At 49.4% G+C, this 26,884-nt stretch overlaps 1 protein-coding gene across 3 annotated transcripts in view; it reads right to left on the bottom strand.

Annotated features, from left to right (window-relative positions):
• Kcnd3 (potassium voltage-gated channel subfamily D member 3) overlaps positions 1-23,680 on the bottom strand; it is a 217,375-nt gene extending 193,695 nt beyond the window's left edge. For all 3 annotated transcript variants that reach the window (NM_001270962.1, NM_001270963.1, NM_031739.3), the window contains exons 1-2: positions 23,663-23,680; positions 15,810-16,989 (exon numbers count right to left, since the gene is read on the bottom strand). In NM_001270962.1, coding sequence (NP_001257891.1) covers positions 15,810-16,915 — 1,106 coding nt within the window. In that variant the 5' untranslated portion in view covers positions 16,916-16,989; positions 23,663-23,680. The remainder of the gene's footprint in view (positions 1-15,809; positions 16,990-23,662) is intronic.
• Between the last annotated feature and the right edge of the window lie 3,204 nt (positions 23,681-26,884).

The following is a 26,884-nucleotide window of genomic DNA, read 5'->3' as shown; positions in this document are numbered from 1 at the left end:
CACCCCCATCCCTCCCTCTCTCCTCCTGGATTCAAAGGCCTGATTCCAGGAGTAACCTGAATATGTAGCTCTGGAGCAGGGAAAGACAGTCATCTCAAGGAGTCCACAAAACAAAAGGACTCCAGATGGCAAAAAGAAAACGACGTCCATTTTTGATGGTAGTCCAGGTCACCAGAGAATCTTCCCTGCCTCACCTGCCACCCTCACAGCAGGGAGACCTTCTCATTCGCCCGTACACACAAGCACACACTTTTCTTTTTCCTTTTTTCTTTTCTCTTTTCCTTTTTCTTTTCTTTTTTTTCCTTTCTTTCTCTTTCTTCTTTTCCTTTTGAAGTAGGGTTACTCTGTGTAGCTCTGGCTAGAACTAGTTCTGTCCTAGAACTCACTCTGTAGACCAGGCTGGCCTTGAATTTAAGAGGCCCTCCTGCCTCTGTCTGAGTGCTGGGTTTAAAGGCGTGCACCCCCACTTACCAACACACTCATGCATCTCTATATGCCCTCCCCTAAGAGCACAGTAGCCATTTCTCTCTCCCCTCCAGCTTTCACTTTCTCCCTGGAGTTCCTTCTCAGCTCTGCAAACCATCTTTCTAGCAGGACTTACGGGCTCATACCAGTTCTGTCTCTTTGTGATTTCTCACAAAAACCCTGATGATTCCTTGGCCTCATCCAGATAGAACTGCCAGCTCCTCCTTTACTTTATGCTTTGAATGTACAACCCTTGTACCTGGGCTCACTCTCTAGTCTTACTCAGCTTAAAGTTTTTATGCACAGTGTGTTTCTCAGGCCATTGCTGGTGCTTCTCACTCCACTTGGATAGAAACACAGGGCTACAATACGGCTTCAATGAGCCAGTGGCCATCCATTGAGCTCCTTATATGTGCTGGGAGGGGGGCGGAGTGGGGATGAGGGGAGTGTCTACTTGTTGCTGGAGTCTAAGACCAGAGTCTCTCACGCTGAGGAGCCCAGAGCTGCTTGAAAGCATGGCTGTTTAATTCAGGCCTTTGGGGGGGGGGGGGGAGAGAGAGAGAGAGAGAGAGAGAGAGAGAGAGAGAGAGAGAGAGAGAGAGATTCCCTAGATGTGATACCTTTGCCATTTCTACATGGCTCCACTGCATTGTAACCACCTTAGCCACCTCTTGTTTCTCATCCTCTCCCTGCATTGGAAAGAAAGTCAATGGGAAGCTCACAGCCCCAAGGGAGCCTGCAAGCTTACCATCTCCCCGGTCCTCTCTAATCATTTAACGGTTGGTTTCATTCAAATAACTTAAAGTAAGGTAAGTCATGCTGCTTACACTATAGATGTGTAGGGTTGCATCCTATAGAGTCTGCTATGTTCCTATGGGGATCTCATGTAATAAATAAGGGAAGTGGAAAAAGGAAGAGCCATTTTCAGATGATGATGACAACAGTATAAGAAAAATAAGTTGGTGAGGAAGGCGGGGTATGGAAAAGATAGAGGTGCCCATGGGGTGAGTAGTGGAAAAGTATGGGGGGTCCAGTCACCCCCCCCCAGAAGTCAGCCAGCCATATTTCACATGTTCTTAACTGTTAGCTCACGGTTTAGCAAGGATCCTGGGTGGTGGCTTACCCTAGAAGCTTACACACACATACTCTACTGGAACCCAGTCATACTGTCCATCCCAGGACAGATATCTGAGTCTCCAAGTGGTTTCTGTGACCATAATTCTCCCTGCCTTCCAAAACTATTTTCTAAAAAAGCCTTCTGGTTCCTCAAAACCCCTGATTAAATGAGGAGAACAGGTTCTGTATGTAGAGCCCTGTGATCACTGAATGAATCCTCCCAGACTTCTGCCAACTAAGAAATGGACCATAGCAAACAGGGGTATCTCCCCTGCCCCAGAGCCATGTAGGTAGACCAGATGCCCTCTGCTGGAGTGGGTGAGGCCAGCACTGAAGAGAGACAGTGAACTAGACCCATTAAAAGATCCTCACCACCAAGGTTGATGCCTGATGCCATTCTCTTGACCATACTGATGATCCCAGAGAACCGAATTAATAACTCCTTGCTTTTTCCAGCATGGCTTCCACCCTGGGGCTTCAGCAGACATTGACCTCAACTACAGCCTACTTCTTACCCCCAGGCTCCCGAAGGATTCCTAGGAAGGGGATTCCCAAGCAGGGCCTGTCAGGCCTCCCTATGGACTTGCGCTTCTTATGGGGAACTTTGGTCAAGGATTCTTAACTTCTGTCTTTTTTAGAGAAGAAGAAGTAGAAATGGGAAGGTTGCCAAGTGTCTGACCATTTAAAGACCAGTTCTTCTGGCGTTGATAACTCAGGCTACTAGGCTAATGACCTGTTTTCCTTGGAAGCAGAAAGGACTCAGGGCTTTAGTAGCTGTCTAGCTAGGAACAGGGAAGTCGCCAAATACATCCCTCTCACCATTTAGAAGACATTAACAACCAGAGAGGAGAGATAACCTTCCCAAGATCTCGTAGTATCCAAAGCTAGTTCTACCATCACTTCCACTGGTTTCCGATCTGGTGGTCTTTCCATGGTTCCCCAGAGCCCCACCCTTGCTTTAGGACTTGGCCAACCCACATAAGCCAGTTCAGGCATAAAGTACTACACTCTGAGTGTGGACTCCATAGCCTTTCCTCCTCAGATGAGAAGTTGCCCTTACATGGAGATATTCGGAAGTCAGGCATGGTGTAGGGGTAGGGAGCGGGGAGTGGGCATGGAGTTTCCTAAGCTCCCCCTAAGCTCTGCCCAACCTCTGAGTGTGGCAGTACAGATGCAGGAGAATGTTTTGTTAACAGACACAACGCCTCTTGCCTGCTTGAAACATTCCTGTTGAAAGAGGATATGGGGCTGGAGTCTGGAGTCAAGGTGGATATGACTCTGAAAACATTTTCTGGTGCAGAAGTCTTGGGAGAATTTCCAGAAGTGTTTGCAGGCAGAGGAAAGGGGCTGAGAAAGAAGGGAATGCACAAACAGCCTCCGATCGTATACTGTACACTGTATACTGTCCTTTCCCATCTCTCATGCACAAGAATGGCACCAAAGAGGCAGCACAGTCCCATAGCCACACTGCTAAAACCTAAAACCATCCATACCTGTTGTCTTCGTTAGGGTTTCGCTGCTGTGAACAGACACCATGACCAACACAAGTCTTATAAAGGACAACATTTAATTGGGACTGGCTTACAGGTTCAGAGGTTCCGTCCAGTATCAAGGTGGGAACATGGCAGCATCCAGGCAGACACAGTACAGGAGGAGCTGAGAGTTCTACATCTTCATCTGAAGGCTGCTAGCAGAATACTGACTTCCAGGCACCTAGGATGAGGATCTTATAGCCCACACCCACAGTGCCACACCTACTCCAACAAGGCCACACCATCTAACAGTGCCATTCCCTGGGCTGAGCACATACAAACTGTCACACCTGGCACCAGGGCTCTTCAAGGAGGAACCAGCATTGGCCATGACAGTTCAGGGGTTAAAACCCCTAGGTGACTGCTCTACTCTCCATCCCCACCTTTGTGGAAGTAAAAGTAGTCACAGGTCCATGACAAAGGGTCAGTTGCTAAGGGTGAGGACATCCAGGGACAGGAGGCCTGAGGCCAGGAGAAGAACACAGCCCTCTTCCCTAGCAGGCCAGTGTCCCTCAACTCTGAATTGGGCTGAGTTGTGATTCCTTTAGGGTGCTGGGAGGGGCCAGCTAGGACAAGAAGTAGCCAAAGGCCTCTGGAAAGGTTATAGGGATGCCACCAAACAAGGCCACTTGGGACCAGAAATTCTCCAGGCAAGGAAATAGTTTGAGACTTGCAAAAGTTATTATAAAAGATATTTATGTAGTAAGCATATTTCCTTGGCAAGGGAGAGTTTGCAATGCAGTGGAGTTCCCACCTCTGCCTGTGTTGCTCCCCCTTTTCATCAGCTGTGCTTTGCCTATTGGTAACCTCCCTGCCTGCCTGTCACCAGTGTCCATTTCTCCACAAGCCCAGACAAGCCCAGCTTCCACTTGCCTGTGCCGGCTGGCTTGGTCTCTCTGCCCTCGGACATTTTCTTCCTTACATTCTGTGTTCATCCATTCCTCTCAGAACGTTTGTACATGAACCCTGCAGTACTAGTGAGGTAGGCCATTGTGTCTCTCTTCTTGCACGAGACACAGCCAGGACGGTTATTTTTCCTTTTTTCTGAGGAAACGTCCTCCGGTTTCCTTTGGACTCAAGTGGCTGATGGGTGAGTGGGGAAGAGTGGATGCTACACAGACCAATTCCCTGGGAAACCCAGCCTCTGCACAGACAAGAAGTCAGCCTTGAGTAGGCCTCAAGACTTAACTACAAACCAGATGCAATAGCAGAAAATCTCCTTTCTAAGGTGGTTGGGAGGGTAAGCCGGTCTAAAGAACCTGTATTAAGCTCATGCCTCGGTCATTGTTGAAGCCAAGCATCCTCAGCTACTGCTGTGAAGGGTAATGGATGGCAGTGGTCTCTCGCGATCAGGGTGAGCCTATTTCCACTCTTCCGTCTGTCTTCAGAACAGATGGCAAACACTCACTTCTCCACTGCTGAATTACAGCTCTAAAGAGGCTCAATCACAGCTCTTAAGTCATTGCTGTGGCCTGGGCACAGCCTCTCTCGGACTCCTAACCACCTGCTAGGGGCGCTGTCACAAAGGAAACTAGGAGCAGCTGCTGCCCCTGTCCTGTCCTGTGACCCCCTATACTTTCCTACACAGCAGGCTCCCCTTCCTTTCACTTCCCAACTTCAGCCCTCTGTGTCTTTTAAGTCAACATTCCATTCTCACCTTTCATTCTTACCTATTTGTTTATTGTCAGGTCCTACTAGGATGTCCACTCCAAGAACTTTTCTGTTCCGTCCACAACTTCTCTTCCTAGTACAGTGGTTCTCAACCTCCCTAATGTCTCAACCCTTTAATACGGTTCCTCATGTTGTGCTGACCCCAACCATAAAATTATTTGTATTGCTACTTTATAACTGCAATTTGGTTACTGTTATGAATTGTAATGGAAATATCTGTTATGCAGGGTATCTGATGTATGCCCCCCAACAGAGGGGTCGTGACCCACAGGTTGAGACCCACAGCTCTAGTGTGATGCACATTCTCACTGTACCTGTTATATAAATGGCCAATTAATGCATTTAGTTTTTCTACTAGGGTCTTCAAGGTCTAGCTGAAATGCCATAACTTCCGTGGAACCAGCATTAACATGCCACTTCCACTGTCCCCTTCCTCTTTCCTTACCGAGGCCTGCAATACAGCTCTGTGAGCACAGACATCTTTTATTGGAGCGAGGCTCGTTAGGAGGCCCAGTGAACCCCAATGGACTCAAAAAACCTCAGTGTGACTGCAGTGTGGGAGCTTGGGCACAGTGTCATGGCCTTCCCATGCGCAGAATGGGATCAAATACCCACCTCATAGGGGTTGGAGCTTCCCTTCTCTCTCTTTGAAGGTATGAATATGAACTTGAGTTGTGTCTTCTTTGCTGTGAGGTGCATTTACTGAATTACGAAAGCATCATTTTCCCTAGTTGCTTCCCAAAGACCCAAATGAGAGACGGGGAGCCTGTCAGAGGACAGGTCCAGTGATTCAACAGGTGCAGCTAACATATTTCCCCCGGGGGGAGGGGAGAAGAAAGCAAGTGGGAGAAGAAATGTCTCAAGTTCTTGAAACGTTGCCCCAGGGTCTGACACTGCAAAAGGCTGGCAAAGACTGTAGCTCTCTCAGTATCACCCTGCGCCAGGCGGAGATGGCTCTAGGTCTGTCAGTGACGATTTTGATCTCCCCTCCTATCCACATGCTCACATAAGGGCATATTTATTTACTTTCTATTGCAAAACCCATGAACAAAAATTGTCCCCTGGTGGGTACTGTTATTTATTTACCATTATAGGACACTAAAAATAAAACCGTGTTTTACTCAGAGGATCAATCTCCCCTCTTAGTTATAGCAGAAACACAGTATGAAAGTGAAGTTCTATAGGCCAAGGAGACAGATAAGAGAGAGGCTTTAGTAAAGTCATTTGCAAATGGTACCAATGTACCTATCAGGGCTGTGCACTCAAGTAAGACATAGGGCAAGAATTCCTGAAAGTTCCTTCCTCACACCCTGCCTTCAAGAGTCTCTACCAATTTTCTCACTTAGCTTTGTTCTCCCAGAGGAGCCCCAGAGCCATTTTCTGGGGTTATCAGCAAACTTCACAGATTCAAAGTCAAGGTCATGGTCCCTCTCTCTTGAGCCCCCATCAACCTGATCTTTCTCTAGAATCTGCAGCTTCATGCTTCTCATTAGTCACTCTTATATTCCAAAGTTCCTTCAGACCGCTCCCGGCTGTCTCCATTCAAGTCCTCTCTTGTTCTGCTGTAGCTATCTGGATTCAGAACGTCCTCACTTCTTACGTCGTCAAGTCTATGAATGACTGTATTGCATCCAAAAGATCTTCTAACACCCATCCAAGAGCCAGCTGCCAAGCGAATCTACCTCATGGATGCACCCAGAACATGTTTCATGGCTCCTGATGCCTACCAACTGAGCTCCTTGCCCTCCTATTTTGGGTCTTCTGAGTCCCTGGCAAACACTTTGTGCCTACCTATTATAAGCCATGTTCCTGTCCTTATATCCTAAACCCCAACCAACAGGAGGCAAGCTTCTGAAGCATCATGCCCTGTCATGAGTTCCTTGTGTTTCCCATTCCCACTACTCGCCATTGGTTTGCCTAAATGCTGCCCACCTCCTCTGTGGGGCCAATCATTCATCAGAAAATATTGAATACTTATTCTGCAATACTACTCTTCTGATCGTCTCAGAACATGGCCCTTTCTTTCTTGTACATGCCTGTGAACATACATCCCTTGCTATACAATAACCTTCTCAGGATATCCCTCCCCCCACTCTTGTTCCCCAGTCTGACTCATTATAACAGTACTGGTGAATGAACCATGGACCTTGCATATACTATGCAAACATTGAACCTCTGAGCTCCATACCCAGCCCTCTTATTTATTTTTATGTCTCCATCATTGCCTTGTACTTCACCTTGCAAACAGGATGTTCAATAGTTACTGAAGCAAATGAAACTTATGCTATCTGTGGTTCCAATACTAGTTACTTTAAGCTCCCCCCACCCCCACTGCTAAAGTACATATATCCAGAGAGAAGTAAAAGTTAACTAATCCTTCTTAAAAGTCTATAAGCCTTTAATTAGGGTTAACTCTCCTACTCATGTCATTGGAAAAATAACTGCAAAGGATCCCATATCAGAAAGGGAAAAAAAAACATTATTTTCTATCAGCCTTAGGCAGTATTGTATGATTTTTGAACAGCTAGTGTTTTTTCTTCTTCTGTTTGACTGATCTATTGATATTTATGTTTATAATATCTCCTTAACTGGCTGGGAGACAGGGGTGGAAGACAATGTGCAGAGCTATGCTGATGGGAGGAACCCAATGGAGAATGAAACGTTTGCTCCATACAACCTCAAAGGAAGGACGATGAACCATCCTGATAATGTCACAGACATTCAGAGTGTGGCAGACATCCCAAGATGTCTCTACGATGACTGCCGAGAGTAAAGACTCCCAGCTCCCACAATGCTCACCCTGGTTCCAACATGATGAAATGCCCCTGGGAGTGGCGAGATCCGGGATGGGGTGGGGAAGGGGGCATGCTTCCGCTTTAGTTGGCACTGCAAGGTACCTTGCTGGGCCACTGGGAGCCACTGGATGCAAATCAAAGAGAATGAGATTTGCAACTTTGCATTGATAGCCAGTTAACGTAGGAGGGAAAGGTCCCCTTTGCCATTTCTGAAGCAAACAAATACCGCATGTGGCGATTCGGCAGCTGCATTAGTTGGTGAAAATTGATGCACATTTCATGTGTCAGGGAGCTGAATCCCAGAGAATGGAGCCAGCCTCCCAGAAAATGGGTTCTTTATATAGTTCCATCCATTTATTGTTTGATTGGACTTTCTGTATATTAAATTCAAGCTGTTCCGCCACTCATGGGTATTCTGATGCGTTGCCTTGGTGGGAAATAATGAAGGTGATGGGATTTTACAGCATCGAGCTACAAAGGAGGCGTCTCCGGCCTCATCCATCTCTCCATCAGCCAGCTTGTGTGTGAGGTGGCACTTATATTAAAATGATATTTCTGATTCACTTTAATGACACTCATTCAAGTCCTGGCACCCAGAATGTGATTACGTAAGCTAAATGTAATCTTCTTCCACCCAGTCATGGTCAGCCAAGGCTGGGCTCTCTTCCCCCTCCAGTCCTACCTTCCCACATACATTTGCAAGGGGCTGGCGTGTTCTGAGGAAAACAAGATTGGCAAATAAGAAGCCAAACTCAGCACGAAGCCTGTCCAGGGGATGCCCCCAAACACAGGAGTAACTCCTTTCTCAAAACAAACAAATTTTTCTTAGACGTTGGTCAGAGGTCAATATTACACACTCTTTCCAAAGACGATTTCTGAGGGCTGACTTCCTACTTTCCAGAAGAGAACTACTGACTTGAACATCACCAAAAGCAGAATCTCTACAAATGAGTGTTCCAGGGTCAGCTTCCCAGACACGGCCGGTTGTACGAAGGCTCTTGAGCCCAAGGATGGTGGAAGGGCCCTGCTCCAGTCCTTGGCTCAGAACTCCCAGCCTTTGTGGAGTGTGGTCCAGAGTTTTACACGGCCTAGGACTAGCACTCCTTCCTGGTTGGAAGAACTGAACACATTCAAGCGCAGCTGAGGGGGCTCGTTCCTGGCTGAGGAGAGGGAGGGCCCTCTGTTTTTTTGTTTACAGTATTTCAAGGCAGAATAATTGTGGTTCCTCAGGAAGAATCATGTTTGTGTTTACCAGTGTGTTTAAAGAAAGCACCACAAACAGAGTCGAGCAGAGAGAGCTTGAGATTGATTTCCAGACATTCCGGAAGGGAACTGGGAAATGAATACCAGCGTGGAAATCCTTTTTCAAAAATTGCAGTGATCCGAACTGCCAGATCAGAAAGCAAAGGCATCACAAGGCTCCCAGAGCGAGACACCTGAGCTGCTCCCAGGGCCACCCATGTGAGCTAGCCATTTTTGCAGAAGCCCTGGGTTAACCCTATGTTGAAGCAGAAACCACAGTCTCGGAGTGGTCTCTGTGTCAGAGCCAGGACTGGGCCTTCACAATGGTGAGCACGTGGCAAGCATATCAGTAGCTATTGCCTGGGTAAGAAAAAAGGGAAAGTTCCATCCAGCTCTCCAGCCCTGCTGCCAGCTACTCCTCTCTCCGATGCTGTGGCTACAACTTGGTTGTCTGGGCTTGCTGGTTCCCTGCCGATGTCCTAGCTGCTGCCCTGGGTTTTGGAGTCAAGCCTCTTCTTGCCAAATGTTTCTCCCAAGGGTGTAGAAGGTCATCATGGCTAATCCCCTGCCATGAACTTTTAGCTGGCTTACTGGGAGAAAGGCCAGTGAATACTTCCTGAGAAAGCTTCCTGGTTTTTCTACTTTTAAAGTAAGTGTGTGTGTGTGTGTGTGTGTGTGTGTGTGTGTGTGTGTGTGTGTTCCACGTGTTAGTACATACAAGCAGAAGATATCCCCCAACACATGTGTATAGACGCTAAAGGTCAACTTTGGGTGTCTTTTCTTTATCTCTCTTCACTTTTAACTTTTAAGACAGAGTTTCTCCCCTGAAGCGCTTCAACCCAGCTATACTGACTGGCAGATGAGGTGCAGGGACTCACCTGTCTTCACACCCTCACTCCTGTGCTGGAGTATAGTTTTGCCACTGTGCCTGGCTTTCAAGTAGTTTCTGGGGATCCCAACTGAAGTCCCCATGCTTGCACAGCAGGCACTGAGCTACTGTCCCAGCCTTCTCTCTACCTCTAAAGAGCCAATCTCTGCTCTCACCCATGATGTCACTACCATTGCCACGTTATCTTATGTTAAGGGATCAAGAAGGGCCTCTCAGATGCTGAACTCACCCATCAGAATATGGACGGAGTAGAGAGAAACAGGAAAAAAATCATCCGGTAAGAGGGTCCTTAATATGGTATTCTTGGAATAGCAAGGAAATTCCTAATGGAATCTCTCAAGCAGTGGCAGGAGATCAGAAAGTTAATGGGAGAATCAACTCAAACTTCTGACAACCATGCCACCTTGGCTCTGAATAGGAAGTCCCTGGGGACTGTTTCCAGGGGACCTGGCTGTTAAAGAGTAACCCAGCACTCCCTATGCGTTATGATGTGTTTTATTCTCCCATGTATCCTAATAGTGTGTTTATTTATCTATTTACTGGATTGTCTTTTCTATCAGAATGCAAGAATCGTAGTGCCTAGGACTTGATATTTGGGGAATATTGGAGAACAGCTGAATGAAGAGAGGCATGGTGGGTGGGAACTTACGGTTCTCTTTATGTCTCTCCCTAGCCCTGGAATGTCTCAAGATGACCATGTCAAGTAGCCTGATCCTATGCAAAGGCTCACAGCAAACATTCCTTGCAAGAAGTCCCAGCCTTCCTAAGGCTGAGGCCTTGAGTGTTTGTCCTCCCTGTCTGCTCAGTTCCAGGAAGACTCTTGGAGAAGACGGTGGAGGTTCACGTTGGGAAGATGACTGTTCACATTCTGAGGAAGGGAAATGTGTGGTTCTTCTGGCAGATTCACATCGCACTGTTATGAAATTATAGTGCTTGTGTATTCTGAGAGTCCGCAATGCCCTCTGGTACACAGTAGGCACTCACAAACACTGAAGGAAAGGAAGAACCTTTGTTGAGATGTAAATTTGCATCCTCTTTTGGGAATTCTAGCGCCAGGAAACTGTCAGTTAAGAAATGCTAACAAAGAAAAGACCTGCAGGTCATTCGTTCTCAGGAAGCAGAATACGGAGCAGGCCTGTGGGCAAGGGTCTACCTCACATAGATAACTTTGTCGGCCAGTATCTAGTCTGAGGTATTGGTGATCCCTGTAAAAGTATAGACAGAATATTTAAAACTGAAGAAGTAATAAAACCACATCTCAGACAAGCTTCATATCTGGCACCAGGGGAGCCTGATCGAGAAGCTCAACCTTTGGTGTTCTTCTCTCTACTTCCAAGTCAAGTCTTCCTGCCTCCTGGAACCTCAGACAGGCTCCCTTCAGGATTAGGTTTTTAAGGGAAATGCAAATCACCTGCAGACTGCTTCGTGCTTGGAAGAAGTAAAAGAAAAAATCCATTCTGCTTTTGTTAAAGTGATTTTTGGACACTGTCAAAAATGCTCTCATCTTAGAGCACAAGGTGACAGACAGGCTGCTGATGACAATTATGTAAGTGAGTCACCGTGTGTGGAACAGAGGCTGCTCTATACCTTCCCTGACCTTTCCCAAACCCAACTTCCCCGCCCGCTTAAGATGTTCAAGAGCTGTCCAGTCCATCCAGGCCTGAAGCTGCTCCCCAAACCACCACAGACTCTGTGGACACACACCCAAAGGCTCCCAAATTCTTGCTTCTCTGTTTCCTCACCTGAGTCGCCCCAAGGTCTTGCTCAGCCAGTCCAGATCCACCATAATGCTAATCAAAGCCAAGCAAAATTAAGAAGGGAAATTTGCTTTGACAAAACTCACCTCATACAATACATTCCCAAACTAGTTATGTTTCTTATTTAATATTGGGAGTTCCGCGTAATCCCTTTCCTTTGTTAACTGAGATAATTGGGGATTTGTTTTATTTATAGCATCAATTATGAACACAGAAATTAATCTTTGAATGGTGCATTTGGGAGCTCAACTGTCAAGGGAGCACAAGGGAAGCCTAGGCACAGCTCAGGGGTCTTTCCTACCAGCACAGGAGCCTGCTGAGGAAAGACATCTTCAAGCCTGGGTGATAATTTGGGCTGTCAGTTGTTCTTGTGTGCTTAAAGTATTTTGAAATATTAAATAAATGGTGATAATTGGCTTCAGGAGAGCCTTCCCTGGAGAACATCTACCAACACACGAGTGAGGTAGTGGGAAGGCAACCAGAGCCCGGCAGAGCAAACACCTTCACTTACATTGGCTCTGAGCACCTTGCCTTCACTGCTCTGAGAAGGAGCTGAAGCCGTGCTGTTGATTAGAAATGGGAGCTCGGGAAGGAGTCGGGCAGGGAAGGGCCACAGACAGCAATTGGACAGGTGCAGACTTGGTCCATCATAGTTCCTAGTCACATGGGTTCAAAGTCAACATAGACTAAGAAAAAGATGAACTTCCTGCAATGGTGGAAGCGGGCTAAAACTGGCCAGTGAATGTGGTTTGAACAGAAATCAGCCAGGAGAAAGGGAAAGTTTCCAGGATTGAGCCAGAGAGCCCCCTAGTAAGGGCAAGAACATAAGTGTGGTCTTGTAGAGCAAGCATCTCAGCGGACAGATCAGGAACCAAGTACGGTCCGCTCTCCTCGCTCCTGGAACAGCAGAGCTGAGGCAGCACCCAGGACCGGAGTGGCTGCCGGCTCAAATCTTAAATTTATCCTCAAAAAAGGACAGTTAGATCTGGGAGAGACCGAGAATGATATCCAACCAACCAAATGGGGAAGGTGTCCCATTTACACTGACCCCTCCATTAGAAAGCATTTTGCCAAGCACCTGCTATGTATAGCCAAACAAAAGAGCCTGGTAATGGTGCCAACTGCCAGCTCAGGTCAAAGTCAAAGTAGCTTGATCTAGCACAATCAGACAAGGTGGAAAGAAGAAAAAGAGCTGCTTTCTCATAATCTGTCTGAACTGCAGGAAGATAGAACTAAAAGTTTCTTTTCTAGCTCATTTAGTTCACTCCTCAGAAGCTAGATATTTCAGAGTATTGTGGATGGAGAGGTAAGCCTGTTTGTCACTGGGGAGTGGAGTGAGGCCGTCCAGGACCTGGAGGGGAGCCACAGCTACCTCTAGTGTAGGCAGACACTTTTCCTTCTCACTTACCGTCTCCTGTAGTCAGCCTGCTCCCTGAACTACTCCAAGAAAGCAAGTGTGAAGCCAGCACTGTCCACCCCTGATGTTGGACTCGCACCTGCCTCTATAGACAAACCCTCAAAGAAACCACCCTCTACCCCACAGTAAAAACAGTAGCAAAACCCCAAGCTTATCTATGAGAGCAGCCATTGGTCTCTAATGATGTCTTCTGACCTGTGCAGAAGGAAATGTAGGGTGTGTCCAGTCTCTGTGTGCCCAGGACAGGGCCTGGCATATAATATTCAGCAAGCTAGTGCTTGCCTAACTAGTAATTTGACTAGAGCAGAATATCACACATCCTGAGGCTATCTTTAAAAAAGCAATAATAAGTAAAAATAAGCCCAAGGGGCCCGACTGCTTTCTACTAGAGGTCATGATGGAGTGGGAACCATAGGACACAGTGAAAGGAGAAAGGACATTGAAAACACATAGACTGGCATCTGAAAATCCGCTCTGTGACTATGGGAAATTTACTGAACCCCTCTGAGCCTCACCTTCTGTATCTTTAAGGAGCTTTTCCTACCTTGCAAGGCTGCTGAGAGGACTTAAAGATAATATATGCAAAGTGCTCAGCACACTGCTGACACACAGTAGACACCCAGATGCTATTATACTAATAATAAAAAGTAATGGGCAGGTGGCCAGTAGTGTTCCTATTAATCTCCTTCAAGATGATCCCATTTTAACTCTGACACCCATCAATCTGCCTGAGATTTATCCCAATACAAGTTCCTCCCTTTCATGTCAGGAATCCCATCAAGAGGCAACTAAAGGCACTGGTGACTCGGGATCATGTCAGGGGCATGCCTGAGTGTTGGGATAAGGTACCTGGGCTTCTTTAGGAAGAGGAAGAATAGTCAGGATCAGTGAGATGGAACAAATATGAAACCAAGCACACAGGTCACATTGTCCCAAACATCCCATAGTGCCAAAAGCTTACATCTGCCATTTGCTCCAAGAAAGATAAAGTCCCAGAGCTAAACATTCTTACTCTGGGGAGCAGCTGTCTGAAAGCATGTGTGCATGTGTATGCATGATGTGGGGTGCGTGTGCATGTGTGTGTGTGCATGTGTTGTGTATGTGTATGTGTGCATGTGTGCGCATGTATGCATGATGTGGTGTGTGTGTACATGTGTGTGTGTTGTGTGTGTATGTGTGTGCATGTGTGTGTGGTGTGTGTGTATATATGTGTGCATGTGTGTGTGTGGTGTGTGTGGTGTATGTGTATGTGTGTATGTGTATGCATGATGTGGGGTGTGTGTGTATGTGTGCATGTGTGTGTGTGGTTTGTCTGTGTGTGTGGTGTGTATGTGCATGTGTATGCATGATGTGGGTGTGTGTCTGTGTGTGTATGTGTGCATGTGTGTGTGTGGTGTATATGTATGTGTGTATGTGTATGCATGATGTGGGGTGTGTGTGTATGTGTGCATGTGTGTGTGTGTGGTGTGTATGTGCATGTGTATACATGATGTGGGTGTGTGTCTGTGTGTGTGTCTGTGTACATGTGTGTGTGGTGTGTGTGTGTGTGTGTGTGTGTGTGTGTGTGTGTGTGTGTGTACGCATGTTGGTTGGGAAGAATGGCTGTCTAGCTTTCTTTAGACAGACAGACTAAAGCAAATGCCTGGATCAAACCTGGCCTTCGCAAATGGATGATGACATCCCTTTGCTCTCCTCCCTGCTCCTCCCTTGTGGCAGAATGACAAATGCAATCACTTTAAAAGGTCCAATCACCTGCTCAGTCATTCCCAATAAACACACGCAGCACTGTGGAATAACCTATAGCACCACAACAGGGGGTGTTCAGCCAGGAAAAAAAATTGAATCACCAGGATCCCACCAACTGAATTGTCAAAGACCAAATAAAAAGCTTCATGAATTCTCCATCAGCGATATAACGCTTCCTTGTCTAAGCAAATCTAGACACGGCATATGAATTGTGGAGGGATTTTTCATTAGTCTCATGGCTTCCAACTGCTGAGGCGGAAACCCCTCTGAAATCTATGTTTCCACAAAGCTGTCTTGATTTGCTCTAATCCTGTTAGGGTGAAGATTTTAATCTCCTTCCTGGGTCCCTTCCTCTGATGGAAAGCTTCACCTCCCAGCATCATAAATGTATTTTTGTGACCTCAGTGGAGTGGAGAACTCAGAGATCTGGAAAAGAAAGTCACCTGAGCCCTCACTGAGTACTTGTCTCTCCCTCTGATGATACTGCTGCTTGTCTGACCACATGACCCATTGAGACCATTTCACAGACACACGGGTAGGTTGGGGTCATTCCAGCTCTGACTCCAGCTGATAAAACAAGACTGTTCCTTCTTTCTTGAGAAAAAAAGAAACCAGTACCTTGCTTTGCAGAAAACCCAAAATCATTGTCACAGAGAGAAATTCTAATCAGAGACACCGAATCCACGAGTGTCTGTGGTGGCAGAATAGAAACAAGGCAAAAGAGAAAGCAGCTTGGGAATATACTACAAAGAAAAGGCACAGGAGGGGACATGGAAGGAAACCTGCGTGTGCAGATTGTAGGTCATTCACCTGACTTCCCCTAGCCTCTGCCCCACTGCCCACCTCTCTTTTTCTTTTCCTTCACAGTCCTTAGAAGCACTCCACCATGCTACCATGCACACTGAACTGGTTGTCTGGAGGACAGACATGGTGACTTACTTTCCCGTGCTTTATAAAACATGTGCCTCACCTCCCCCAATAAACTCGATTCAGAGCAAGTCACCACCCACAAACAAATCACTCATTCCTTTTCTGACTATTCTGCTTTCCTGGCACCCATGACTTGAGTGAAGGGCTTTTATCTCCAAACCTTCTCTCTTCAATCCTGATACGCCATCTAAAGTTCTGTAATCAATCAACCCAACTCCACCCTTATTCAGGCCAGTGGTGCTGACTTACCCCAGTGTTGTCATGGTGACTATGGTGTACCAGAAAGACGCAGGGATGCTTGTGAACTTGCTGGCGGAGGAGCCCTTCTCAGCATAAAACATCACAGTGGCAAAGATGATGATGGCCATGGTGAGGGAGAAGAGAAGAAAGCCTAGTTCTGAGGCACAGCTCTTCAGGGTGTAGCCTAGGATCCGTAGGCCCTGGGAATGTCGGGAGAACTTGAAGATCCTGAAGACGCGGAAGACCCGGAGTGTGACAAATGCCCCGGACACGTCCTCGTTGTTGGTCATGACCAGGCCAATGTAATAGGGCATGATGGCCACCACGTCGATGATGCTCATCACACTGCGGATGAAGCGGTACCTGCTGGGTGCCGCGAAGAGTCGGAGGAGGTACTCCACCGTGAAGATCATGACACACGCAGTGTCCAGGCAGAAGAAAGCCACGGAGTAGCGCTCTCCACACGGCAGTTCCTTGCTCCCAGGCACCGTGCCGCATGGCACCGTCTCCACCACGTTGGTGATCACCGAGACCGCAATGAAGAAGCCTGTCACGTAGTAGAAGACCAGTGCCAGGGTGCTGGTGTGTGGGTTCTCGAAGGCCCGCCACATGGTCTGGCGGAAGCTGAGGGAGGGCATGGACTCCTGGTTGTTCTCAGACTCATTGTCATCCATGAGCCGCTCAGCGTTCTCCCGCTTGCGGTCTTTGTACTCCTCATAGCAGCAGTCGCCAATGATCTCAGGGAGGATGCCATAGAAGGCCAGCTCATCGTCGTAGGCAGAGATGCATTCATAGCGTGGGTAGTGCAGCTTCCCAGTGCGGTAGAAGTTGAGCACACAACGGAACACTTCCGGGTCACGGTCAAAGAAGTACTCCTTGGTGTCCTCGTTGAAGAAGAACTCCTTCTCTGTGCTACCCAGCAGGGTGTCGGGATAGCGCTCCAGAGTGGTCCTCCAGGTCTGGAACCGACGGCCACTCACGTTGAGGACGATTAGCTCATCTTGCCGCTTGTTCTTGTCGGCTGGAGCTAGGGGCATGGGGCAGTTGGCCACTGGCATCCACCCAATGGCCGCAGCCCGGGCAAAAGGCAGCCAGGCTGCAACTCCTGCCGCCATGGTGACTCCAGCTTTTGGGCTGGTAGCTGCTCAGACACTACGCACCAGCTTGGAGTTAGTTAGTTCAGTGACCCCTGGAGGATAGGAGAGAGCAGAGAAAGGGCCTGAGTCCACTGTGATTTTTGGAGGAAAGGTACAGGGGAAGGATCATTGCTGAGTGAAACAGGAAGTCCCCATGCAATCACCAAAAGAGGGAACCACAATAGTGATACAAGGGCAGCACCTGACAAGGGGCTGTGCAAAGGGCCCGGTCATCAGATGTCTCGGACTGACTGACAAAGTGTCAAGCTCGAGGGGGCTCCAGGAGTACTTGGGAAGGAACACTTCTCTAACAGGAAGACCTGGGAAGATGGGTAATAATGAGCTCTGAAAGGTTATGGCGTTATTACGAATTTAAATTGGGAGAGGGTAAATGAGTTCTCATTAAACGAATTTAAAAGTGGGATAAACATGCTAATTTTTATTTCACTCCTCATCCACCAGGGTAATCAGGAATGGGGTGCCAATGAAGGATATCAAGTAAACACATCCTTTCTATTTCTCCCTGGTGGGAAGGAGACCGGGGCTGGGTTTAGAAAATTCTGTCAAGGCAGGTGACTCAAGGAAGCCCAGAGCCCAGTGGAAAGTTCGCCCCCTAACTCCCTTAGAGAAGGCTTCAGCTGGCGGATTGCTACTGACTCTTCAGGATGCTTGACCTGGTCCTTACCCTAGCAAGCTGATATCCACTTCCAGCCTTCAGGGAGCATAATGGACAGACCAGGGAAAGGTTGGGAGGTTGTGGTTGGCTGTCTGGGATTTCTCTCCCACCCAGAGAAGGAATTCTTGGGTTCTTCGTCCACCTGCCTTCCACATACTGTCCCTCTCCCTCCCCAGAAGACCGAGTCACGCTCAGAGCCTTTCCTACATTCTTTGTCTTCTGCCTCCATGTGCCCAGAACCCAGAGCTCCCTCCCATTATGTAACAATGCACCATCCCATGCCAGGCTCCCTCACCTGACCTCTACTGCACCCTTCGAGACTTCGTCTAGGCTAGGCACCCTTGTCTCCTCACTCACGGCTTTCTGAACCACGTGTCACAATCACCAGCACGGATGAGGAGACTAATGGCAGAGAGAACTATGTTTGGCTTTGGGAAGCACATTTACCTTCCCAGATCTGCCTTTTTAAAGATGATAGTGAAATGGCTCTGCAGTCCCCCAATGTATACCATCTGTGGGAAGACATGTGGCGACACAGAAACATACGTAACAGTGACGGGGAATTGTCTGGGGTTGGCACGCTCAACTCCACTAATCCTAAACTGATCACACAGCTCAGAGCCAAATCCTAACTCAAGAGTTATTTGGATTCTCTAGAACTCACTTGGCTTATTTCTGCATTGAAGCAAATGAGGCAGAGGTGACGTTCGGAGTTTGCTGTGTTGTTTGTTGGTTTGGTTGTGGCTGTCGGGTGGTTTTTATTCCACAGAGACTTGTGGTGAGTTTTGGCCTTTGTCTCTCCAGGAATGCTACTCTGCCTGCTTACTGACCCCCAGAACTTCTGACTCTTATGCTCCTGAGCTGCTACTGGTCTTTCCTACCTGGGTGCCTCTGAAACATCCTGTCTCCATCCAGAATGTTGCTTTTCACCTTCTGTTCACAGCATTCCTCACCCTAGGCCATTCACCCTGTCTCTTTCACACCCGTTCAAAGGACTGCAAAACCATGAAACACTATGAACACCTGGGTTCCCTTGACACTCCTTCCCACTGACATTCTCGTCTCACTTTCCCTCCCCGATTCCTCCCGTTACCCTGAAATTCATTCTACCCAGAGTAGTCTAAAACAAGGCTCTTTCTGTGCTCAACTCTACAGCCTATGAAATAAAATCCTAGCTCCACGGCATAGCGTTCCAGCATCCTCATAAAGGGACCCAGCTTAACATATCATCCAGACAGCCCAGGGACCCTACCCCCTTCCAACAACAAGAGCGGGGACTGGCTCACGGACAAACCCTGGAAGTCTGCCTCTAAGTATATCCCTCTGTCCCTCCTCTCGCTGGATGTCTGCCTCTGTGTATATCCCTCTGTCCCTATCTCACTCTACTCACTAAAATCCTACCTGTTCTTTCTCGGTGATGCTTCCTTTTCTTCCAGGCTCTCCTTCCTGTAGGGTCTCTGCACTCTGCCTTTCTCCTCTAGCACCTACCAGGTCAAGCTTGGATTACAGGTGCTTTATATCTCTCCACTAACAGGAGTGACATTAATGGTAATAAACGGCCAGATTTTCTATGCAAGGTACTGCACTGTCTCCCATGGCTGCCTCACTCAATCCTCACAACGACCCAGGTGGGGATCCCAGGCAGAGATCCCAGGTGGAAGAGTCTACCATGTGCATCACTTCATGGAAAGCAAAACCTAAGGCTTACAGATGGCCGGCATCCTGATAACCTGCAAGTGCAGGGCACGGATTTGACTTTGAATGGACTACTCATAACTGATCGCACATGGTTCAGTCAGTGCCGGAAGCATCCATGAACCATTTCCATCAAGCTCCCAAAAAGAAAAAGAAGAAGAGGAGGAGGAGGAGGAGGAGGAGGAGGAGGAGGAAGAGGAGGAAGAGGAGGAAGAAGGGGAGGAAGAAGAGGAGGAGGGGGGAGAGGAGGAGGAGGGAGAGGAGGAGGAGGGGGGAGGAGGAGGAGGAAGAGGAGGAGGAAGAGGAGGAAGAAGAGAGAAAAGAAAGAAATCTGGAGGAGACATCACTGTAGTACTCATCTTACATGGAAGAAAACTACAGATGAGGAGTTGTCATGATTAGCAAGTAGTCAGAACTCTCTGGGCAGGACACTCCCCAGGCCTACAGAGATCTTTGAGGACAAAGGCCATGCAATCTCAGCTTTCTATCAAGACTGGACACTGAGTAGTGGTGGTGCCTGCCACGCTTGAGTAGGTGCTCAGGCCAGGAAGACTGTTTTATAAAAGCTGTTTGCTCTGTGTCAGTTCAACTCTTAGGCCTTGCTGCTTTGTTTCCTGAGGTTGCCAAAGATGGCTATTCTCTTTCTAAACTGAACTCTGAGGAGTTCAATCAAAATCCTGAATAACCGTAATCCTGGGAACCGACTGGAGTCTCAGTTAAGTGTCCTCAAGGAGTTGCTCTCTGCCTCAGCTTTCCCACCTGCATGCTAAGGGGGAATTTGCATAAGTCCCTCTCTTCTTTAGTAAAGGAGGTTGTTCCGATGCTACAGAAGACAACAATGACAATGACACTTCCTATAGGTGTCACTGCTTAGAGGATAGACAAACAGCGTGGGCCTGATGCGCTCTTGATTATAGGAACTGAGAGAACCAAGAAGAATGGAGGTCATTCATCCATGACAGCGGGTAAGCCACACACCGCTGAGAGCAGCTTCGGAAACATGTCCTGCATCCTGTAGTTGTCTTCAAGCATTTGCCCTTACAAGGAGCTATGTTTTCTTTGGACCAGATGTTCCTCTCTTTCAGCATGTACTTAGCTGGTTTCTAAGGGGCTGAACACAGGGTATAGATAATTCCAGTTCTGACTCAAGTCATGTTTCCCGGGCACTGACAAAGCTCTGGGCATTGTCCAAGGCACGTTTGCATATCACATAACATTAATTTATTTCCCAGAAAAATCCTACGATGTTTCTACCTATTAGCGACAGGAAAAAATTGCCCAAGCCCCAGAAGTTTCCCTCAAAGTGGCTAAGTCAATGTATATATTCGTGGACATTTTTCAATACAGACCACTGTCTGGCTCACTGCCAAATGGCTTTCCTGAACTAGGTGCAGCCCAATCCTGATGCTCCCGTAGAAGTAGGCAGCGGAGAGCACAGGCTCTGGGGACCCTTCAGTCTGTTTTGGTACTATCCCGAACTTTTGGGAGCAAGTCACTGTTAACTTACTGGGTTGCTGACTCCTCATCTGTAAAATGAAGGAGCTAGAAAAGACTGTGACAGAGGACCCATCGGTTCTAACGATTCTCCTGGATCCAGGACACAGAGGCTACAGCTCTAGTCTCTCTGAAACTGCCTTATGATGGCTGCCCATGCAGAGCGGGAAGTAGAGCATCTGGGTTGGTTGCTGTGGGGATGCAATTAGCCTGAGCCTCATCTCAGCAGAGGGAGTTCTGGGAATTCCTGATGAGGCTGATGCCCAGAACAGGGCACACGACCTGCATCACTTGGAACCCAAGGCAATCTAAGACCTAGTCCACCCACAGAAACCCCCTCATCCTCCTAGAATGGAAGAGGGCTAGGCCTCAGGCCCCTCCTGGCCCCTTCACTCATGACCCCTAACAGCCCTGTTGTATCTGAGATGGGCACTGATGGGGGTTCAAGTGGCCAAGAAAAAGAGACTGCTGAATCAGGATGTACTCTGGAGAGCCTTGTTAGCCAGACACATGGCTCTGAGCAGACAATGCCCTTCTCCTGCCAGTGTCCCAGTACTGCCTCTTGGGTTCTAGAATCCCATTGCCGCTGCCTGGCTTTGCAAGCCGAGCTCCACGCTCTTACCCTCTACTCTGAGTCAACTCTTGTAAGGCCATGAGTAATTCACAGACTGCTTTCTGATGGATAATTGAAAGCTCAGACAGAGGCAACATCAATCCTCTCCCTATCCATCCTAAAGTCTCTTGTCCCAAGGGCAAACTTTTACCCTGTGCAGTAATCCAGGACAGTCTATTCCAAGAGGGCCATGCAAGTACCAGACTGTCTCTGGAGATTCGGAACCTATCCTTCTGGTTCAAAGTACCAAGACAATAGCAATTATCCCTTTTCTGCTTTCTGTGTGCATGTGTATATATGCACACATGGACATACATGTACACACCTGGGTTTGGAAGAAGACTATCATCCTATCAGACACCACGCTGACATCCATACCAGCCACGCCCACCACACAACCCTGCAGGGATGACCTGGCTTAAACAGGGCTTCTGCGGGTTACTGCTGCAACGCTCACCCCTAACAGCACCAGCGCCTCTCAGAGCTGGCCTGGGTATGAACCCTGCAACAGGCACTACAGTGCGGCCCCATTTCCAGCCAATGGCACCGCACACACCTCCCATACCACGGTTTTACTAGGACATGGATGCTTTACAAATGAAAACTCTGAAGCTATTTTTGTTTGTGGCAAAAGAGTTTGACGGTAGGAAAGATTTGGCTGTGGGGCGAGGTGGGGATGCAGGAGGGAGCGATTAAAACCAGGTAAACGGAGAAATGCCAAACATGAAAAATCCAGAAGAAAAGAGAACACGTTCTCCTGCTGCAAAAAGTCAGGGCCTGCTAAGCAGCTTCTATTTTAGACGCAGAGGGTCAAAAAAAAAGAGGCAGACCTCCTGTCCTGGGGTTTGACACTTCACCTGAGCACAGACACAAAGCAGCAAAAATGTCACATCACCAAGACCTGCCCTTCAATGACCTCGGAGGAGAGTCATCAGAAACCAGAGCTGGTCTTGGGAACTGTTTCATGCCCCCAGGGAGTCTGTCCCATGTCTGCAGGACTTTGTTGGGTATAAAATGAGCATGGGGAACCAAGCTGGAGATCCTTGGGCCACAGGCCTGGGACATGCAGGTCCTCTTCTTTACAGTGCCACTCCTAGGATGGCCAGTGCAGTTTCCCCAAACTCTTTCTCCGGCCTCCTCAACAGCAAAAGGGAACAAGCTGTTAATCTTTCTTCCTCTGGAGGTCCCTTGTGTACTTGGGTCTTATAGCATTCAAGACGCGACACGGAAAAATAGACCCATCAGCTCCTTTCAGTGGGCCGGTATGTGCCCACATGGGGAAACGTACACATGCGTTGCATTGAATGTATGCCCAGGTGCCCCCCTTTCTTTCCGAGATTAAGCATCCAGGCTCCCTGGAAGTCACAGTAAATAAGGCATCGATTCAAGCATCACCTACATTCATGCATGACCACCCTGTAAAACCTGGTTGCGGATTGCATTGTGCCGCCTATCACCCCGTGAAAGTTCAGAGGCTCCGTCAAATACACGGAGACTTTTTGTTGCCTTGATTTCAGGTCTGGAACCTCAGCCTGTTGCTGACTTATCAAGGCTGCCCGGGATGAAAGGAGAACAACGTGGGCTGAATCAAATGCCAGCACTAAGAAAGCACAGGAATTTAGTTGATTTCCAGGTAACTTCTCTGCCCATCCCCAGTGTAAACACCCTGTTAAAGCAAAAGAGTATTTGAAACCCCTTCCCCGGGGCCTCTCGTGACACTTATGGGACCTTTGCTGGGGATCACGGGGTGGAAGATGTGCCAGGCAAAAAGCTGGACTAGCCCCCAATCTCTAACAGGCACAACACAGGCTCGCCTGGCTGGAGAACTTTGCGAAGCGCCCCAAACAGCTCCTAGCTTCCACTCTCAGCCATTTCTCTTCTCAGCTCACAAAGAGCGGGGACACAGCAAACCGTCGCCACCTGCAGCCAGATCCCCGGGCGCTGATTCTGGCGCCCGGCGAGGGAAGGCAGGCCAATGGCAAGAGGGCAGAGGTTCACACCCCCACCCCCAAACCTCTTTGCGCCACAGTGCCCGGAGGTGGCTCCGCAGCCGAGGGAACCGACGCCCCCAGGCCGGCTGCCTGCTCCCCCACGGCCCGGCCCCACCCCCAATCCTTCCGGCGCCCCAGCGCCCACCCACCCGGGCGCGGGAGTGGGAGGGTGCCGCGTGGGCATCCGGAGCAACAGGCGTGGGAGCAGCGCTCCTCGCACTTGCTGGCTCCGGAAGGCTCGGTCGCTTCCCTCTTACCTTCGCCGAAGCCAGCCCCAGGCCCCGCGCCCCGCGCGCGCGAGAAAGCTGCGGCCGGGGGCCGCCGAGGCGCAGAGCGCCCAGCAGCGCGAGGAAGCGCCCAGCCGCCGCCGCTCGGGCGGCTCCCCTCGCCGGCGAAGTCTCGCTCGTCCCTCCTTCACTCGGTCGGTTCGTGCGTCGGTCCGTCCGTGGGGCTGTCCCTCCCCCGCCGCCGCCGCCGCCACCGCCACCGCCGCTCCAGCCCGGGCTTGGCAGAGCGTCCCTTCCCCGCCTAGCCGCTTCGCTCTCCGGCTCGTGAGCTCCGGTTCGCTCGTTCCCTGCCCCCGCCGCCACCGATGCCGCGCAGAGCGGAGCCCGGCCGGCCACGGGCTGCCTCTCCCGAGGAGGCGGTGGGGGCGCGGCGCGGGCGGGGCGGAGAGGAGAGTCCGGGGGAGGCGGCGAGGCTGCGCCCTCCGCTCCCCACCGATCCCCACGGGCCGAGCGGCCCCAGGCCGGGCCCCAGAGCACAGAGCGGCCAGGCAGCGGAGGGAACGAGGAGGAGGACCCGGGAGCCTCGCCGCGGGAGGGTGCCCAGGGCGAGGGCGTGCGAGGGGGAGTGACTCTGCGCGAGGGTGTGTGTGTGTGTGTGTGTGTGTGTGTCTCGCGCGCGTGAGTGGGGGGGCTGCAGCGGGGGGGCGGGGAGACTAGGCAGAGCCTGGTGCGTCTCCCCAGGAGAGTGGAGGAATCCTAGGGTGTGCCTGGAGGTGGTAGTGGAGTGTGCCGACGCGAGTGTGAGCGCGTGTGCCGGCGAGGGTGGGCATGGGGAGAGCGTGGCAAGGTGAGCTTGGCTTGGGGGTGGGGGAGGAGCCGGGCGTGCGGCGTGATCGTGAGTTCGGGGGCGTGTTGAAAAGAGGTGGCAGGGAGCGCTGGCGTGTATGCGCGTGGAGTGTGTACACTTAACTGGATGTCTGTTTCCCATTCACTGCCCACGGGGCAGAGCAACTAACTCCTCCTTGGTCACCTAGTGAGGTGCAGCCGGTCGCCCACAAGCTTCCAGACTGACCCTGAACTGTCAGTTGCATGTGCTGGAAAGATCCCAAAGAAGACAAACTGCTTGTCCTACAGGAGTGAGAGAGGGCATGGGCAGAGGTTCAGGATTCACTCCAGTGTCCCATCACAAATATCCAGAATTAAGATTGGGGGTTTGGGAACTTTCATTTCTCTCTTTCCAGAGTGGGTCCAGGGTCTGGATGCTTTCCAGAAGCCCAAAGTTCCCTTTTGCTTAGTACTCGGACCCAGCGTGAGGAGTGGGAGGCCCACGGGTGCGTAGTGCCCAGCCGAGAGTTCCATGACCACCGCGGCAGCACGAGTAGCGCGCAGTCCTGGCTGCTAAGCCAAACCGTGGCCGGCTTTCCCTGTGTCTCCGTGTCTCCGGCCTGGGTGCTGGGAATCCCGGGCCTGGAGATCGCGAAGCAGGCTGCTTCGTGCCTCTGTCGGGACCGGAACGCTGTGGCTTGAGAGATGGCAGCTCTGAATATGGAGAGGTGTGTGGTGAGACACAAAAGCAGAGGAAAGAAAAATGTGTGGCGAGGGTGATGGTGTACTTGGCAGGACGCGTCTTTAAATGTGGCTGGAAAAAGACCTTCCTGAGTCAAGAATAGGGTTTCTGGCTTGTGGCAAACGGAGCCTACTCCAGAGTAGCAGTTATTGAGGTCTCAGCTACTCTGGGCCTCCCGTACTTTGGAGCTTACTAGGCTCACTTACTCCAACCAAAGCTCCTTTAAATGTGTCAGTCTGAAAGGTGTACAATTGGCCCTTCAAGAGGTGGGCGTGGACCCCATTAACATTTGCCAAGAGTCCTAGAACCCTGTGGGATTTGCATACTCATTTGCATACAGTAATAATGATTAACAACACTGCCACTCCCTGGCCAACCCTGGAAGAATTCAGGGAAGGCCCTGGCAGGGATTCTCCCTCCCTCCTCTATCTGGGAAAGAGGTTTTTGTGGTTGCTGCAACTGCTGCTAGTGGTGGTGGGGTTTTTGTTTTGGTTTGTTTTGGTTTTGATTTTGATTTTGTTATAACCTCAGTTGAAGTAAGTGACTCTTCAGAGTAGTTACTCTGTCTCTGAGTGGTCTGGTCTCAATGGGGACACACTTTCACTGCCCAACTTTGGAGCAGTGAAAATCCAATATTTTATTTCTGTTTAAGTTTTAATTTCCTGTACATTCTTGTCATTGTTCCGCACCATAAAGGTAATTCCAGGACCGAGTTTCCAAAAACTGTCAGGGGAGTAATGGTTACCTGAGAACATCACCAGACTCTTGGAGTAGTCTACTAACAGGACAACTTGTGGCCTCTGGGGCTTTGTAAGCCAGGACACTCAGTCACCCTGCCCCACCCCCTCCAATCTCATTCCTCGGATGATCCTACTTAGTAGTCTAAGTGCAGTGCCTGTGCACTGCTCTCCTTTCTGTCTCTAGTATCTGGAGAAGAGTAAGGGAGACTGGGATTTCTAGTTCAGGCCACTGTGGGTTTTGTTTACATTCTCCTTGAGGCTGGGTGGTGAGGAGAAAAGAGGTATCTGGATGAGGTTTGAGCAGCATTGTCCAAGAGACACTGGATACCCTCCATCTCATCCCGGAATCTCCCTAGCCATGCCTGTTGACTCCTTCCCCCTCTGCCTCTGGCCCAGCCTGGCCGGGATTTTTCACTTGCTTTTCCCCCATGACACGGCCGCTTTTCCTTTAACTCTCAGCTTCTATTTAAAAAGCTAATTTGGGAGCTTGTCGATGCTCCCAATTCAGACATTTTAAATAGGAACTGAAAGTCAGGAGCTGCCAGGGCAGTAGGTTTCCTCCTCTTACCACTGACAGGGCTGAAGTGTTGGTTCAGTCACTCAGGCCGTGTGTGTGTGTGTGTGTGTGTGTGTGTGTGTGTGTGTGTGTGTGTGTGTGTTGCAAGCTCAGGGTATATTTCAGGTTATCTTTTCTATTTAAAGACAGTGCTCCTATGGAAGACTCTGTGTGTGTGTCCGTGCGTGTCTGTGTCCTTTCCAAGCTGTGCACACATAAGGATTCTTCCTTAGTCCCGAGGCTCTGGCCGCTATTTGAGGAGCTTGTAGCCATGTGGACTGTGAGAGGAAGGAGCTCAAAGTCTGCTCCTTCTTTGCTGACATACCAGGCTGTTGTTTCTGTGCCGTTCTCTCTAGCACTGTTGTACTCAGGCTTGCTCTTTGAGGCTT

Source organism: Rattus norvegicus, chromosome 2 (assembly GCF_036323735.1).
Source record: "Rattus norvegicus strain BN/NHsdMcwi chromosome 2, GRCr8, whole genome shotgun sequence".
Taxonomy (NCBI): Eukaryota; Metazoa; Chordata; class Mammalia; order Rodentia; family Muridae; genus Rattus; species Rattus norvegicus.
Note: the sequence above shows the minus strand (reverse complement) of the source record. Positions and strands in the feature narration are given on the sequence as shown.